The following is a 15,883-nucleotide window of genomic DNA, read 5'->3' as shown; positions in this document are numbered from 1 at the left end:
AATTGGACTCAACAAAGGGAAGATAGATGATGTGTGGGTGGTTATGCTGGGTTAACAGAGAGAGAGAGAGTTTGAGTATGGGGAGCCTCAATCTTAAACAACAACATTGCATCTTTGAAAGCTGCAGTGGACAATTTGGACAAGTTAGCCTGTTCGTTCACAGATCTAATCTGTACCTTGGTTAACTCCTTTAACATTGGTTGTCATGCCAGCGGGCCTAACATTTGGCATGGCGACCAACAGGGGAGCTGGCTACAACACATATCTGTTACCAGACCGTAAGTGGAACATGCCTCATGGGTTAGACTGCCACAGGTGTGGAAATCAAAAGCAATAGCCAAGTAAGTAAAGTGAAGAATAGGCTAAATGTAGATGGTCTGGATGGCCTAATGAATATTACACTATTTAAAAAGTCATGAATGAAATGGCAACAAACAATAAACAACACATGCAGAAGCGGTCGTCGAGTGTGTGTGTGTGTGTGTGTGTTACCTGTACCACTGGTTAGTGGGCCGTTGTGTGAGCTGCTCACCAATAGGTCAGTCCCTGGGCTGTCCACAGACTGACTACCGGTAAATGTCTCTCTCTCAGACACCTATAGAACGACAAAGACTGGGTTAGGATGGGGATATGTGGCTTGTTATAAACACAGGTCTAGGATCAGTTTTACCCTGTGTGGTCCTGTGTGGTTCAGTAAATACATATACTACAAATATATCCACACGCTGTACTATAAGTCACTTTGGATAAGTGGAGTTATATACATTATATATATAGTACCAGTCAAAAGTTTGGACACACCTACTCTTTCAAGGGTATTTCTTTATTTGTACTATTTTCTACATTGTAGAATAATAGTTAAGACATCAAAACTATGAAATAACACATATGAAATCATGTAGTAACCCAAAAAAGTGTTAAACAAATCAAAATATATTTGAGATTCTTCAAAGTAGCCACCCTTTGCCTTGATGACAGCTTTGCACACTCTTGGCATTCTCTCAACCAGATTCACCTGGAATGTTTTTCCAACAGTCTTGAAGGAGTTCCCACATATGCTGAGCACTTGTTGGCTGCTTTTCGTACACTCTGCGGTCCAACTCATCCCAAACCATCTCAATTGGGTTGAGGTCGGGTGATTGTGGAGGCCAGGTAATCTGATGCATCACTCCATCACTCTCTTTCTTGGTCAAATAGCCCTTGCACAGCCTGGTGGTGTGTTGGGTCATTGTCCTATTGAAAAACAAATGATAGTCCCACTAAGTGCCAACCTGATGAAATGACATATCTCTGCAGAATGCTGTGGTAACCATGCTGGTTAAGTGTGTCTTGAATTGTAAATAAATTACAGACAGTGTCACCAGAAAAGCATTCCCCCACCATCACACCTCCTCCTCCATGCTTCACGATGGGAACCACACATGCAGAGATCATCCGTTCACATACTCTGCGTCTCACAAAGACACGGCGGCTGGAACCAAAAATCTCAAATTTGGACTTCTAATGATTTCCAACGGTCTAATGTCCATTGCTCGTGTTTCTTGGCCCAAGCAAGTCTCTTCTTATTATTGGTGTCCTTTAGTAGTGGTTTCTTTGCAGCAATTCGACCCTGAATTCCTGATTCATGCAGGCTCCTCTGAATAGTTGATGTTTAGATCTGTCTGTACTTGAACTCTGTAAAACATTTATTTGGGCTGAAACCTGAGGCTGGTAACTCTAATGAACTTATCCTCAGCAGCAGACGTAACTCTGGGTCTTCCTTTCCTGTAGCCGTCCTCATGAGAGCCAGTTTCATCATAGAGCTGGATGGTTTTTGAGACTGCACTTGAAGAAACAAATGATAGTCCCACTAAGTGCAAACCAGATGGGATGGCATATCGCTGCAGAATGCTGTGGTAGTCATGCTGGTTAAGTGTGCCTTGAATTCTAAATAAATTACAGACAGTTTCACCAGCAAAGCACCTCTACACCATCACACTTCCTCCTCCATGCTTCACGGTGGGAACCACACATGCAGAGATCATCCGTTCACATACTGCAGCAGAGGTAACTCTGGGTCTTCCTTTCCTGTGGCGGTCCTCATGAGAGACAGTTAACTCTAATGAACTTATCCTCTGCAGCAGAGGTAACTCTGGGTCTTCCTTTCCTGTGGCAGTCCTCATGAGAGACAGTTAACTCTAATGAACTTATCCTCTGCAGCAGAGGTAACTCTGGGTCTTCCTTTCCTACGGCGGTCCTCATGAGAGACAGGTAACTCTAATGAACTGATCCACTGCAGCAGAGGTAACTCTGGGTCTTCCTTTCCTGTGGCGGTCTTCATGAGAGCCAGTTTCATCATAGCACTTCATGGTTTTTGAGACTGCACTTGAAATGTTCCTGATTGACCTTCATGTCTTAAAGTACTGATGGATTGTCATTTCTCTTTGCTTATTTGAGCTGTTCTTGTCATAATATGGGCTCGGTCTTTTACCAAATAGGGCTATCTTCTGTATACCCATCCTACCTTGTCACAACACAACTGATTGGCTCAAACACATTAAGTAGAAAAGAAATTCCACAAATTAACTTTTAACATGGCCCACCTGTTAATTTAAATGCATTCCAGGTGACTACCTCATGAAGCTGGTTGAGAGAATGCCAAGAGTTTGCAAAGCTGTCATCAGTGCAAAGGGTGGCTACTTTGAAGAATATGAAAAATATTTTAGTTTAACACTTTTTTGGTTACTACATGATTCCATATGTGTTATTTCATAGTTTTGATGTCTTCACTATTATTCTACAATGTATAGAATAGTACAAATAAAGAAAAACCCTTGAACGAGTATGTGTCCACACTTTTGACATTAGATCAGTGGCATCCTAATCCTCATTCTGAGAGGCTGTGGTCAAATATAATACCTTTACACAATTACACCTCAATTCATATGAACATCAACACATTGTGATGGGAGAAATGGGCATTGAGCCACACTGCAGGTCTTTACATTGTTTGTCAGGCACCTCACTGACATAAAAACCAAAGGACAGAGAGGACGTAACCATTAGATCTACACCACCACCTGGTGGCTGTGTCTGTAATGACTGAATCCGATGGCATTCCTATAGACTGGCGACACAAGGGGTCAGTCTGCTGAGGAGAAGACAAAGACCCAATTCAACCTGCCAGTCTGTGGTTAAAGTGAAGTCCTCCTCCATAACTTCACAGGCGAGGCCCGACACTACGGCCTAAACGTTACTCTCCAGATACTGTAAGTATGAGATAAAAAAAGGTTTCCACGTCCTCAGGGGGTTTGAGCAACAAGTGTTTGTGTGTGTGACAGCAAGTAATTAGAATGTAAGGACGATGTCAGTTTCTTTCTAAAGAGAGCCATTTATCTCACTTAAACACAACTTGTACGTGTAATTTAGTCTTTACCATAGCTAATGCTCATTATGGTCTTCATTATCGTGGAATGGCTGGGGATAGTGCGATAAATCACAATATACATTCAGAATCCCATTGAAATAAACATAAACTATAAACTAAATAAAGTATAAACTAAATAAACTATAAACTATGAACTGGTGAAATAAAAGGTGAATAAAATATTGTGCTTCTGGAAATACTGATTCTTCTCCGAGAACGTTTCAGTTTATATGAAGATACTGCAGACCGAAGTGGAACAAACTCTTCACATCTGGGGTGCAATCATTAGTCCAAACAGTTTCAAAATGGTTTGCAACTAAAACAAGGGTTTCTATTGGACAAATGCAGGTAGGTCCCTCGCCCGTTTCATTCAGTTTGCTTTCGTTTAAGAAACATTTTTTTCAACAGAATCAGCGCAATGATACGTCCCTGGTGCTGATTCCAGACCAGCGCACACAGTGTGTATGTATGTGTGTCTTTGTGTGTGTGTGTGTGTGTGTGCCGCTGAGACCTGTCAATCACAGAGCTGGCAGAGATCCCAAGCCTCATTTACAACTAGACACGCTCCATGATCACATCATGAGGACTCTCCCACACAGGGGCTAATGTGTGTGTGTGCGTGTGTGTGTGTACGTGTGTGTGTGTGTGTGTGTGTGTGTGTGTGTGTGCGTGCGTGCGTGTGTGTGTGTGTGTGCGTGCGTGTGTGTGTGTGTGTGCGTGCGTGCGTGTGTGTGTGTGTGTGCGTGTGCGCGTAAGTGCATCTGTGTGCGTGCGTGTGCGTGCGTGCGTGCGTGCGTGTGTGTGTGTGCGATAGAGGGAGTAAATATTTTGGCTGCATTCATCACATTATACTAATACTCCTTCCCCCCTCTGGAATGCATGTCTCCCTTCTGTCCATTCCTTCCTGGATAACCTCTGAACTCTTGACCTGGGTCATCCATCCAATAGACTCCCTCCATCCCGTTCTGCACTAAGGGTTGCATCTTCAACTCACAGCCATTGTCTCCTCTGCAGGATTCTAAGTCAGAGACCAATCCTTTTGCTCGTTAGACAAGTTGTCTCTGACAGTTTCTGTTCCTTGTTTTTATTGACTAAAGTTTTCACCAGTCTCACTGAGGTGTTGAGAGGAGCGTCGGACAGAAGAGTTATTTTCAGGGACAGACACAGCAGACTAAGTAAGGCTGTTTTAAGTGAAGGAAATGGCAGATCTGTTTAGTTCAGTCGGACTCACTCCATTCATGAGGTTCTCGTGGGCCACCGGGCGGCAATTTGATTTCTTTGGCCTGGAGAAGAAGAAGGATGAAGCAGGGAGATGTTGATTAAAACTTTGTCTGCCTTTTGAGTTGATGTATTGACTCTGGGCTAAAGCATTTACAAACTTTAACAATGTAGTCTATTTTACAGACTGTAATAATACAGTCTATTATACAGATTGTAATAATGTAGTCTATTATACAGACTGTAATAATGTAATAATACAGTCTATTATACAGACTGTAATAATGTAGTCTATTATACAGACTGTAATAATGTAATAATACAGTCTATTATACAGACTGTAATAATGTAGTCTATTTTACAGACTGTGATAATGTAGTCTATTATACAGACTGTACTAATGTAGTCTATTATACAGACTGTAATAATGTAGTCTATTATACAGACTGTAATAATACAGTCTATTATACAGATTGTAATAATGTAGTCTATTATACAGACTGTAATAATGTAATAATACAGTCTATTATACAGACTGTAATAATGTAGTCTATTATACAGACTGTAATAATGTAATAATACAGTCTATTATACAGACTGTAATAATGTAGTCTATTTTACAGACTGTGATAATGTAGTCTATTATACAGACTGTACTAATGTAGTCTATTATACAGACTGTAATAATGTAGTCTATTGTGCAGACTGTAATAATACAGTCTATTTTACAGACTGTAATAATGTAGTCTATAATACAGACTGTAATAATGTAATAATACAGTCTATTATACAGACTGTAATAATGTAGTCTATTATACAGACTGTAATAATGTAATAATACAGTCTATTATACAGACTGTAATAATGTAGTCTATTTTACAGACTGTGATAATGTAGTCTATTATACAGACTGTACTAATGTAGTCTATTATACAGACTGTAATAATGTAGTCTATTATACAGACTGTAATAATGTAGTCTATTATACAGACTGTAATAATGTAGTCTATTATACAGACTGTAATAATGTAGTCTATTATACAGACTGTAATAATGTAGTCTATTATACAGACTGTAATAATGTAATAATGTAGTCTATTATACAGACTGTACTAATGTAGTCTATTTTACAGACTGTAATAATGTAATAATACAGTCTATTATACAGACTGCACTAATGTAGTCTATTATACAGACTGTGATAATGTAGTCTATTATACAGACTGTAATAATGTAGTCTATTGTGCAGACTGTAATAATGTAGTCTATTTTACAGACTGTAATAATGTAATAATACAGTCTATTATACAGACTGTACTAATGTAGTCTATTTTACAGACTGTAATAATGTAATAATACAGTCTATTATACAGACTGTAATAATGTAGTCTATTATATAGACTGTAATAATGTAATAATACAGTCTATTATACAGACTGTACTAATGTAGTCTATTTTACAGACTGTAATAATGTAGTCTATTATACAGACTGTAATAATGTAATAATACAGTCTATTATACAGACTGTAATAATGTAGTCTATTATACAGACTGTAATAATGTAGTCTATTATACAGACTGTAATAATGTAGTCTATTATACAGACTGTAATAATGTAATAATGTAGTCTATTATATAGACTGTAATAATGTAATAATACAGTCTATTATACAGACTGTAATAATGTAGTCTATTATACAGACTGTAATAATGTAGTCTATTATACAGACTGTAATAATGTAGTCTATTATACAGACTGTAATGATGTAGTCTATTACACAGACTGTAATAATGTAGTCTATTTTACAGACACACTATTGTGCTGGTCTATCTATCGGTACCAATGTAAGAATGTGATAAATAAACTATCTGTTAGAAGTAAATCAACAGTACAGAATAAATATAACATAAGTACAATGACAGTAACATTATTTATGTTTTCATCTGACATTTTATTGAATGTGTGTGTGTGTGTGTGTGTGTGTCCCACTCACCCCTGGCAGCCTGCACACAGCAGCAGTAGCATTGAGAGCAGCAAGAAGACAGAGATGGTCATCAGGGTGCCCACTAGGACCAGCTGCACATTGCCTAAGGACGTCGCCGTGGCGTCCCCTGACCCCACGACCCCCAGTTCCCACAAGCCACTCAGCACCGGAGCCATGATGCATCACACACTGGGAGGGGACCCGCTAGCAGGGGGCATCACACAGACACCCTAGGATGGTAACTATATGAAGGAGGGAGGGAGAGAGAGAGAGAGAGAGAGAGAGAGAGAGAGAGAGAGAGAGAGAGAGAGAGAGAGAGAGAGAGAGAGAGAGAGAGAGAGAGAGAGAGACAGACAGACAGACAGACAGACAGACAGACAGACAGACAGACAGACAGACAGACAGACAGACAGACAGACAGACAGACAGACAGACAGACAGACAGACAGAAAGAAAGAAAGAAAGAAAGAAAGAAGGAACAGTATTATGCAGTGTTCTGCCAGGACTAGACAAGTCTATTCTAAAAATATATAATAGTAGAGTACAATGAATGATGTTGCCACTTTCCAAGTCATCAACTCATCCTCTGACCCAATGGAAGACAATCTCATATATCATTACAGTGGATATTAATGAATCATATAGCACAGAAATATGTTACTCTTGTGCCAATACAGATCTGCCTAGATTTCATGCACTACAAATGCAATGTAGTGCAGTGTTTTAAACAAGCCACAAGGGGGCAGGCCAGCGCAGACACAGACTGCAATGCAGACATTCAGGGTCATATTCTGTCTATATGCTCCAGATCTGCTGCAGTCTACCCACTCAGAGAATACTACAGAACATGCGTCCTGCGCATGTAATAAGTAACCTCCCCATGTAAGCTATACATGCCTGAAAGCTGTCCAAGAGGGTTACGCTGAATTCAATTATGCTTCTATCCTGAGTTATTTTTGGCCAGAGAGGGTGTGCCCAACCTCCACAAACTGAATGGGCAGATTGCAATCAGATGGCTGGCAGCCCAAAGTGTTGCTGAGGACTGGGCACTGCGTCCCTCTCTCTCTCTCCCTTTCTCTCGCTCTCTCTGTGTGTGTATGTGTGCATATCAGCGCGCACGCGCAAGTGTGTGTGTGTGTGTGTGTGTGTGTGTGTGTGTGTGTGTGTGTGTGTGTGTGTGAGTGAGTGAATGAGTGAGTGAGTGAGTGAGTGAGTGAGTGAGTGAGTGAGTGAGTGAGTGAGTGAGTGAATGAGTGAGTGAGTGAGTGAGTGAGTGAGTGAGTGAGTGAGTGAGTGACAGAGAGAGAAAGAAAGAGAAAGACAATGAGGGACAGAGAGAGAGAGAATAAAAGGAGTAAGGGCCTCAGAGACAGGATAAAGACAGGGTAGTTCAGTCCTGGCACTACTACTAGTCTGATTGCAGTCTAACTAACCTTCCCTTTTCAATCAGTCAATCAGACAGCAGTGACAGAACAGGGAGGAAGAGGACATCTGAGATGTGACAGAACAGGGAGGAAGAGGACATCTGAGATGTAACAGAACACGGAGGAAGAGGACATCGGACAATGTATTATTTTGTCATTTAGACAGAGCCAAACATATCAAATCATTATTTGTTATTTGTCACATGCTTCATTGACAACAGGTGTAGAATAACAGTGAAATGCTTACTGACAGGCCCTTCCTAACAACGCAGATAGAAAACAAGAGAAATAACAGAAAAATAATAACACAAAGAATAATAACACAATGAGTAACGATAACTTGGCGATATACACGAGATACCAGTACTGAGTCGTTGTGCAGGGGTACCAGTACCAAGTCGATATGCTGGGTACCAGTACCGAGTCGATGTGCAGGGGTACCAGTACTGAGTCAATATGCAGGGGTACCAGTACTGAGTCGATGTGCAAGCGTAACGAGGTCATTGAGGTAGATTTGTTCATTTGGGTTGGGATAGAGTGACTAGGCAACAGGATAGATAATAAGTCCAGGTAGCTAATTGGTTAATTCTTTATCAGTCTTATGGCTTGGGGGTAGAAGCTATTCAGGGTCCTGTTGGTTTCAGACTTGGTGCATCAGTACTGCTTGCCGTGCGGTAGCAGAGAGAACAGTCTATGACTTGGGTGGCACTCTGCTCTGATCCTATGCAAATGTAGTTGTAGAGCGTGGGAGCTGCGAGAACTACAGTAAGTTCAGGCCAGCATTGTGTAACAGAAACAACACACACACACACACAGTGTGAAAGTACACCCAGTAGCAGAGTGAAAACCACCCAAGCTTCTGTCAACATCAGCAGCTCAGTGGTATGAACTAATGACACGTGTTGAGAGGTGATGCATACCAAGGACAAACGGAAACAAACATACTATACACAAGCTGTTTACACACTCCACCCATTTACACACTCCACTCTATTTACACACCCCACTCGATTTACACACTCCACTCTCTATTTACACACTCCACTCTATTTACACACTCCACTCTATTTACACACTCCACTCTCTATTTACACACTCCACTCTCTATTTACACACTCCACTCTATTTACACACTCCACTCTATTTACACACTCCACTCTCTATTTACACACTCCACTCTCTATTTACACACTCCACTCTCTATTTACACACTCCACTCTCTATTTACACACTCCACTCTATTTACACACTCCACTCTATTTACACACTCCACTCTATTTACACACTCCACTCTCTATTTACACACTCCACTCTATTTACACACTCCACTCTATTTACACACTCCACTCTCTATTTACACACCCCACACTCTATTTACACTCCACTCTATTTACACACTCTACTCCATTTACACACTCCACTCTATTTACACACCACTCTATTTACACACTCTACTCTATTTACACACTCCACTCTCTATTTACACACTCCACTCTCTATTTACACACCACTCTATTTACACACTCTACTCTATTTACACACTCCACTCTCTATTTACATACCCCACACTCTATTTACACTCCACTCTATTTACACACTCTACTCTATTTACACACTCCACTCTATTTACACACCACTCTATTTACACACTCTACTCTATTTACACACCACTCTATTTACACACTCTACTCTATTTACACACTCCACTCTATTTACACACCACTCTATTTACACACTCTACTCTATTTACACACCACTCTATTTACACACTCTACTCTATTTACACACTCCACTCTATTTACACACCACTCTATTTACACACTCTACTCTATTTACACACCACTCTATTTACACACTCTACTCTATTTACACACTCCACTCTCTATTTACACACTCCACTCTCTATTTACACACCACTCTATTTACACACTCTACTCTATTTACACACTCCACTCTCTATTTACATACCCCACTCTCTATTTACACACCACTCTATTTACACACTCTACTCTATTTACACACCACTCTATTTGACCCTCAGTCCCAGAGTGAGAATCTGTCAGTAGCTCGTCCTTGCCTGCAGAGAGGAGAGAGAGAGGAGTTACTAACTGTGGGAAGTAGCGTGGTGGTGTAGAGTAGAGCACTGCAGAACGTACAGCAGGGTGGGGTATATAGACAAGCATGGATGGCACACAGCAATGTGTACAGTAACTAAGATGATAATGACTGGGTGACATCATCCCACTGTGTTCTATGTATCATGACCTGAGATGTGATCTCTCTGTCCCTAATCCCATCAGACAGAGCAGAGGACACCAACTGGAGAGGCACATCACATAACCGTGAACTTTAACTGCCAGAGCTGTTACTGTACCCTACCAGAGCTGTTACTGTACCCTGTCAGAGATGTTACTGTACCCTGTCAGGGCTGTTACTGTATCCTGTCAGAGATGTTACTGTACCCTGTCAGGGCTGTTACTGTATCCTGTCAGGACTGTTACTGTACTCTGTCAGGACTGTTACTGTACCCTGTCAGGACTGTTACTGTACCCTGTCAGAGATGTTACTGTATCCTGTCAGGACTGTTACTGTACCCTGCCAGAGATGTTACTGTATCCTGTCAGAGATGTTACTGTATCCTGTCAGGACTGTTACTGTACCCTGTCAGAGCTGTTACTGTACCCTGTCAGGACTGTTACTGTACCCTGTTATTGTACCCAGTCAGGGATGTTACTGTACCCTGTCAGGACTGTTACTGTATCCTGTCAGGGCTGTTACTGTACCCTGTCAGAGCTGTTACTGTACCCTGTCAGAACTGTTACTGTACCCTGTCAGGGCTGTTACTGTACCCTGTTATTGTACCCAGTCAGGACTGTTACTATACCCTGTCAGGACTGTTACTGTACCCTGTCAGGGCTGTTACTGTATCCAGTCAGGACTGTTACTGTACCCTGTCAGGGCTGTTACTGTATCCTGTCAGGGCTGTTACTCAACTGGTACTGTACCCTGTTACTGTACCCTGTTACTGTATCCTGTCAGGGCTGTTACTGTACCCTGTCAGTGCTGTTACTGTATCCTGTCAGGGCTGTTACTGTATCCTGTCAGGGCTGTTACTCAACTGGTACTGTATCCTGTCAGGGCTGGTACTGTACCCTGTCAGAGATGTTACTGTATCCTGTCAGGGCTGTTACTGTATCCTGTCAGGGCTGTTACTCAACTGGTATTGTATCCTGTCAGGGCTGTTACTCAACTGGTACTGTATCCTGTCAGGGCTGTTACTCAACTGGTACTGTACCCTGTCAGGGCTGTTACTCAACTGGTACTCTACCCTGTCAGAGATGCTACTGTACCCTGTCATGGCTGTGGTGACATTTCAATGTCTAGTTTAGATTTACATTGGGTCGAGATTTCAACTGACATTTCGCCATTTAGTTTGAAATGGCACCCTATTCCCCACATAGTGTCCTACTTTTGACCAGAGCCCTATGGGCCTTTTTTGTGACGCAGTCTGAGTAACTGCCAGTCACTGACTCTCTATAACTGCCAGTCAGTGTGTCCTTCTCTCTTAGTCAGTGTGTCCTTCTCTCTCAGTCAGCGTGTCATTCTCTGTTACTCAGTGTGTCCTTCTCTCTCAGTCAGCGTGTCCTTCTCTGTTACTCAGTGTGTCCTTCTCTCTCAGTCAGCGTGTCATTCTCTGTTACTCAGTGTGTCCTTCTCTCTCAGTCAGCGTGTCATTCTCTGTCAGTCAGTGTGTCCTTCTCGCTCAGTCAGCGTGTCCTTCTCTCTCAGTCAGCGTGTCATTCTCTGTTACTCAGTGTGTCCTTCTCTCTCAGTCAGCGTGTCATTCTCTGTCAGTCAGTGTGTCCTTCTCTCTCAGTCAGCGTGTCCTTCTCTCTCAGTCAGCGTGTCATTCTCTGTTACTCAGTGTGTCCTTCTCTCTCAGTCAGCGTGTCATTCTCTGTTACTCAGTGTGTCCTTCTCTCTCAGTCAGTGTATCAGAGCTTTTGAGAGACAGACACACAGCAGACAATTGCAGACTGACTGACAGGCACGGATACCGCCATGTCACCATGGCAACTCTGTATTCACCCCGACCCCTTTCTGATTGTTTATGGTTTGACAGTAACAATAATATACATAATTGCCTGAACAGCACCGAGTAAAGGGACATAGGTGGAAGAATTACGAATTTCCAGCTCCATCTGCGGAGAATAAGAATAATAACTCTCATCTCCTTCCCTAGTCCATAATAATGACTCTCATCTCCTTCCCTAGTCCATAATAATAACTCTCATCTCCTTCCCTAGTCCATAATAATAACGCTCATCTCCTTCCCTAGTCCATAATAATAACTCTCATCTCCTTCCCTAGTCCATAATAACTCTCATCTCCTTCCCTAGTCCATAATAATAACTCTCATGTCATTCCCTAGTCCATAATAATAACTCTCATCTCCTTCCCTAGTCCATAATAATAACTCTCATCTCCTTCCCTAGTCCATAATAACTCTCATCTCCTTCCCTAGTCCATAATAATAACGCTCATCTCCTTCCCTAGTCCATAATAATAACGCTCATCTCCTTCCCTAGTCCATAATAATAACGCTCATCTCCTTCCCTAGTCCATAATAATAACGCTCATCTCCTTCCCTAGTCCATAATAATAACTCTCATCTCCTTCCCTAGTCCATAATAACTCTCATCTCCTTCCCTAGTCCATAATAATAACTCTCATGTCATTCCCTAGTCCATAATAATAACTCTCATCTCCTTCCCTAGTCCATAATAATAACTCTCATCTCCTTCCCTAGTCCATAATAACTCTCATCTCCTTCCCTAGTCCATAATAATAACTCTCATGTCATTCCCTAGTCCATAATAATAACTCTCATCTCCTTCCCTAGTCCATAATAATAACGCTCATCTCCTTCCCTAGTCCATAATAATAACTCTCATCTCCTTCCCTAGTCCATAATAATAACTCTCATCTCCTTCCCTAGTCCATAATAATAACGCTCATCTCCTTCCCTAGTCCATAATAATAACTCTCATCTCCTTCCCTAGTCCATAATAATAACTCTCATCTCCTTCCCTAGTCCATAATAATAACTCTCATCTCCTTCCCTAGTCCATAATAATAACGCTCATCTCCTTCCCTAGTCCATAATAATAACTCTCATCTCCTTCCCTAGTCCATAATAATAACTCTCATCTCCTTCCCTAGTCCATAATAATAACTCTCATCTCCTTCCCTAGTCCATAATAATAACGCTCATCTCCTTCCCTAGTCCATAATAATAACTCTCATCTCCTTCCCTAGTCCATAATAACTCTCATCTCCTTCCCTAGTCCATAATAATAACTCTCATCTCCTTCCCTAGTCCATAATAATAACGCTCATCTCCTTCCCTAGTCCATAATAATAACTCTCATCTCCTTCCCTAGTCCATAATAATAACTCTCATCTCCTTCCCTAGTCCATAAAAATAACTCTCATCTCATCTCCTTCCCTAGTCCATAATAATAACTCTCATCTCCTTCCCTAGTCCATAATAATAACTCTCATCTCCTTCCCTTGTTCATAATAATAACTCTCATCTCCTTCCCTAGTCCATAATAATAACTCTCATCTCCTTCCCTAGTCCATAATAATAACTCTCATCTCCTTCCCTAGTCCATAATAATAACTCTCATCTCCTTCCCTAGTCCATAATAATGACTCTCATCTCCTTCCCTAGTCCATAATAATAACTCTCATCTCCTTCCCTAGTCCATAATAATAACTCTCATCTCCTTCCCTAGTCCATAATCATAACTCTCATCTCCTTCCATAGTCCATAATAATTATAATCTCCTTCCCTAGTTCATAATAACTCTCATCTCCTTCCCTAGTCCATAATAACTCTCATCTCCTTCCCTAGTTCATAATAATTCTCATCTCCTTCCCTAGTCCATAATAACTCTCATCTCCTTCCCTAGTCCATAATAATAACTCTCATCTCCTTCCCTAGTCCATAGTAACTATCATCTCCTTCCCTAGTCCATAATATACTCTCATCTCCTTCCCTAGTCCATAATAACTCTCATCTCCTTCCCCAGTCCATAATAATAACTCTCATTTCCTTCCCTAGTTCATAATAACTCTCATCTCCTTCCCTAGTCCATAATAACTCTCATCTCCTTCCCTAGTTCAAAATAACTCTCATCTCCTTCCCTAGTTCATAATAACTCTCATTTCATTCCCTAGTCCAAAGTAACTCTCATCTCCTTCCCTAGTCCATAATAATAACTCTCATCTCCTTCCCTAGTCCATAATAATAACTCTCATCTCCTTCCCTAGTCCATAATAATAACTCTCATCTCCTTCACTAGTCCATAATAACTCTCATCTCCTTCCCTAGTCCATAATCATAACTCTCATCTCCTTCCCTAGTTCATAACAGTAACTCTCATCTCCTTCCCTAGTCCATAATAATAACTCTCATCTCCTTCCCTAGTCCATAATAACTCTCATCTCCTTCCCTAGTCCATAATAATAACTCTCATCTCCTTGCCTAGTCCATAGTAACTCTCATCTCCTTCCCTAGTCCATAATAACTCTCATCTCCTTCCCTAGTCCATAATAACTCTCATCTCCTTCCCTAGTCCATAATAATAACTCTCATCTCCTTCCCTAGTCCATAATAATAACTCTCATCTCCTTCCCTAGTTCATAATAACTCTCATCTCCTTCCCTAGTCCAAAATAACTCTCATCTCCTTCCCTAGTCCATAGTAACTCTCATCTCCTTCCCTAATCCATAATAATAACTCTCATCTCCTTCCCTAGTCCATAATAATAACTCTCATCTCCTTCCCTAGTCCATAATAACTCTCATCTCCTTCCCTAGTCCATAATAATAACTCTCATCTCCTTCACTAGTCCATAATAACTCTCATCTCCTTCCCTAGTCCATAATAATAACTATAATCTCCTTCCCTAGTCCATAATAATAACTCTCATCTCCTTCCCTAGTCCATAATAATAACTCTCATCTCCTTCCCTAGTCCATAATAACTCTCATCTCCTTCCCTAGTCCATAATAATAACTCTCATCTCCTTCACTAGTCCATAATAACTCTCATCTCCTTCCCTAGTCCATAATAATAACTCTCATCTCCTTCCCTAGTTCATAATAACTCTCATCTCCTTCCCTAGTCCATAATAATAACTCTCATCTCCTTCCCTAGTTCATAATAACTCTCATCTCCTTCCCTAGTCCATAATAATAACTCTCATCTCCTTCCCTAGTTCATAATAACTCTCATCTCCTTCCCTAGTCCATAATAATAACTCTCATCTCCTTCCCTAGTTCATAATAACTCTAATCTCCTTCCCTAGTTCATAATAATAACTCTCATCTCCTTCACTAGTCCATAATAACTCTCATGTCATTCCCTAGTCCATAGTAACTCTCATCTCCTTCCCTAGTCCATAATGATAACTCTCATCTCCTTCCCTAGTCCATAATAATAACTCTCATCTCCTTCCCTAGTCCATAATAACTCTCTTCTCCTTCCCTAGTCCATAGTAATAACTCTCATCACCTTCCCTAGTTCATAATAACTCTCATCTCCTTCCCTAGTCCATAATAATAACTCTCATCTCCTTCCCTAGTTCATATTAACTCTCATCTTCTTCCCTAGTCCATAATAATAACTCTCATCTCCTTCCCTAGTTCATAATAACTCTCATCTCCTTCCCTAGTCCATAATAATAACTCTCATCTCCTTCCCTAGTTCATAATAACTCTCTTCTCCTTCCCTAGTCCATAGTAATAACTCTCATCACCTTCCCTAGTTCATAATAAC

At 40.9% G+C, this 15,883-nt stretch overlaps 1 protein-coding gene across 8 annotated transcripts in view; it reads right to left on the bottom strand.

The window, feature by feature from the left end:
- The window catches only part of LOC110487925 (phosphoprotein associated with glycosphingolipid-enriched microdomains 1), a 109,081-nt gene that overhangs the window by 13,698 nt on the left and 79,500 nt on the right, over positions 1-15,883 (bottom strand). For all 8 annotated transcript variants that reach the window (XM_090227553.1, XM_090227557.1, XM_090227551.1 and 5 more), the window contains 3 exons: positions 6,620-6,852; positions 4,638-4,689; positions 493-595 (listed from right to left, as the gene is read on the bottom strand). In XM_090227553.1, coding sequence (XP_090083679.1) covers positions 493-595; positions 4,638-4,689; positions 6,620-6,786 — 322 coding nt within the window. In that variant the 5' untranslated portion in view covers positions 6,787-6,852. The remainder of the gene's footprint in view (positions 1-492; positions 596-4,637; positions 4,690-6,619; positions 6,853-15,883) is intronic.

This window comes from Oncorhynchus mykiss, chromosome 30 (genome assembly GCF_057628025.1).
Source record: "Oncorhynchus mykiss isolate SJ-2025 chromosome 30, ASM5762802v1, whole genome shotgun sequence".
NCBI lineage: Eukaryota > Metazoa > Chordata > Actinopteri > Salmoniformes > Salmonidae > Oncorhynchus > Oncorhynchus mykiss.
Note: the sequence above shows the minus strand (reverse complement) of the source record. Positions and strands in the feature narration are given on the sequence as shown.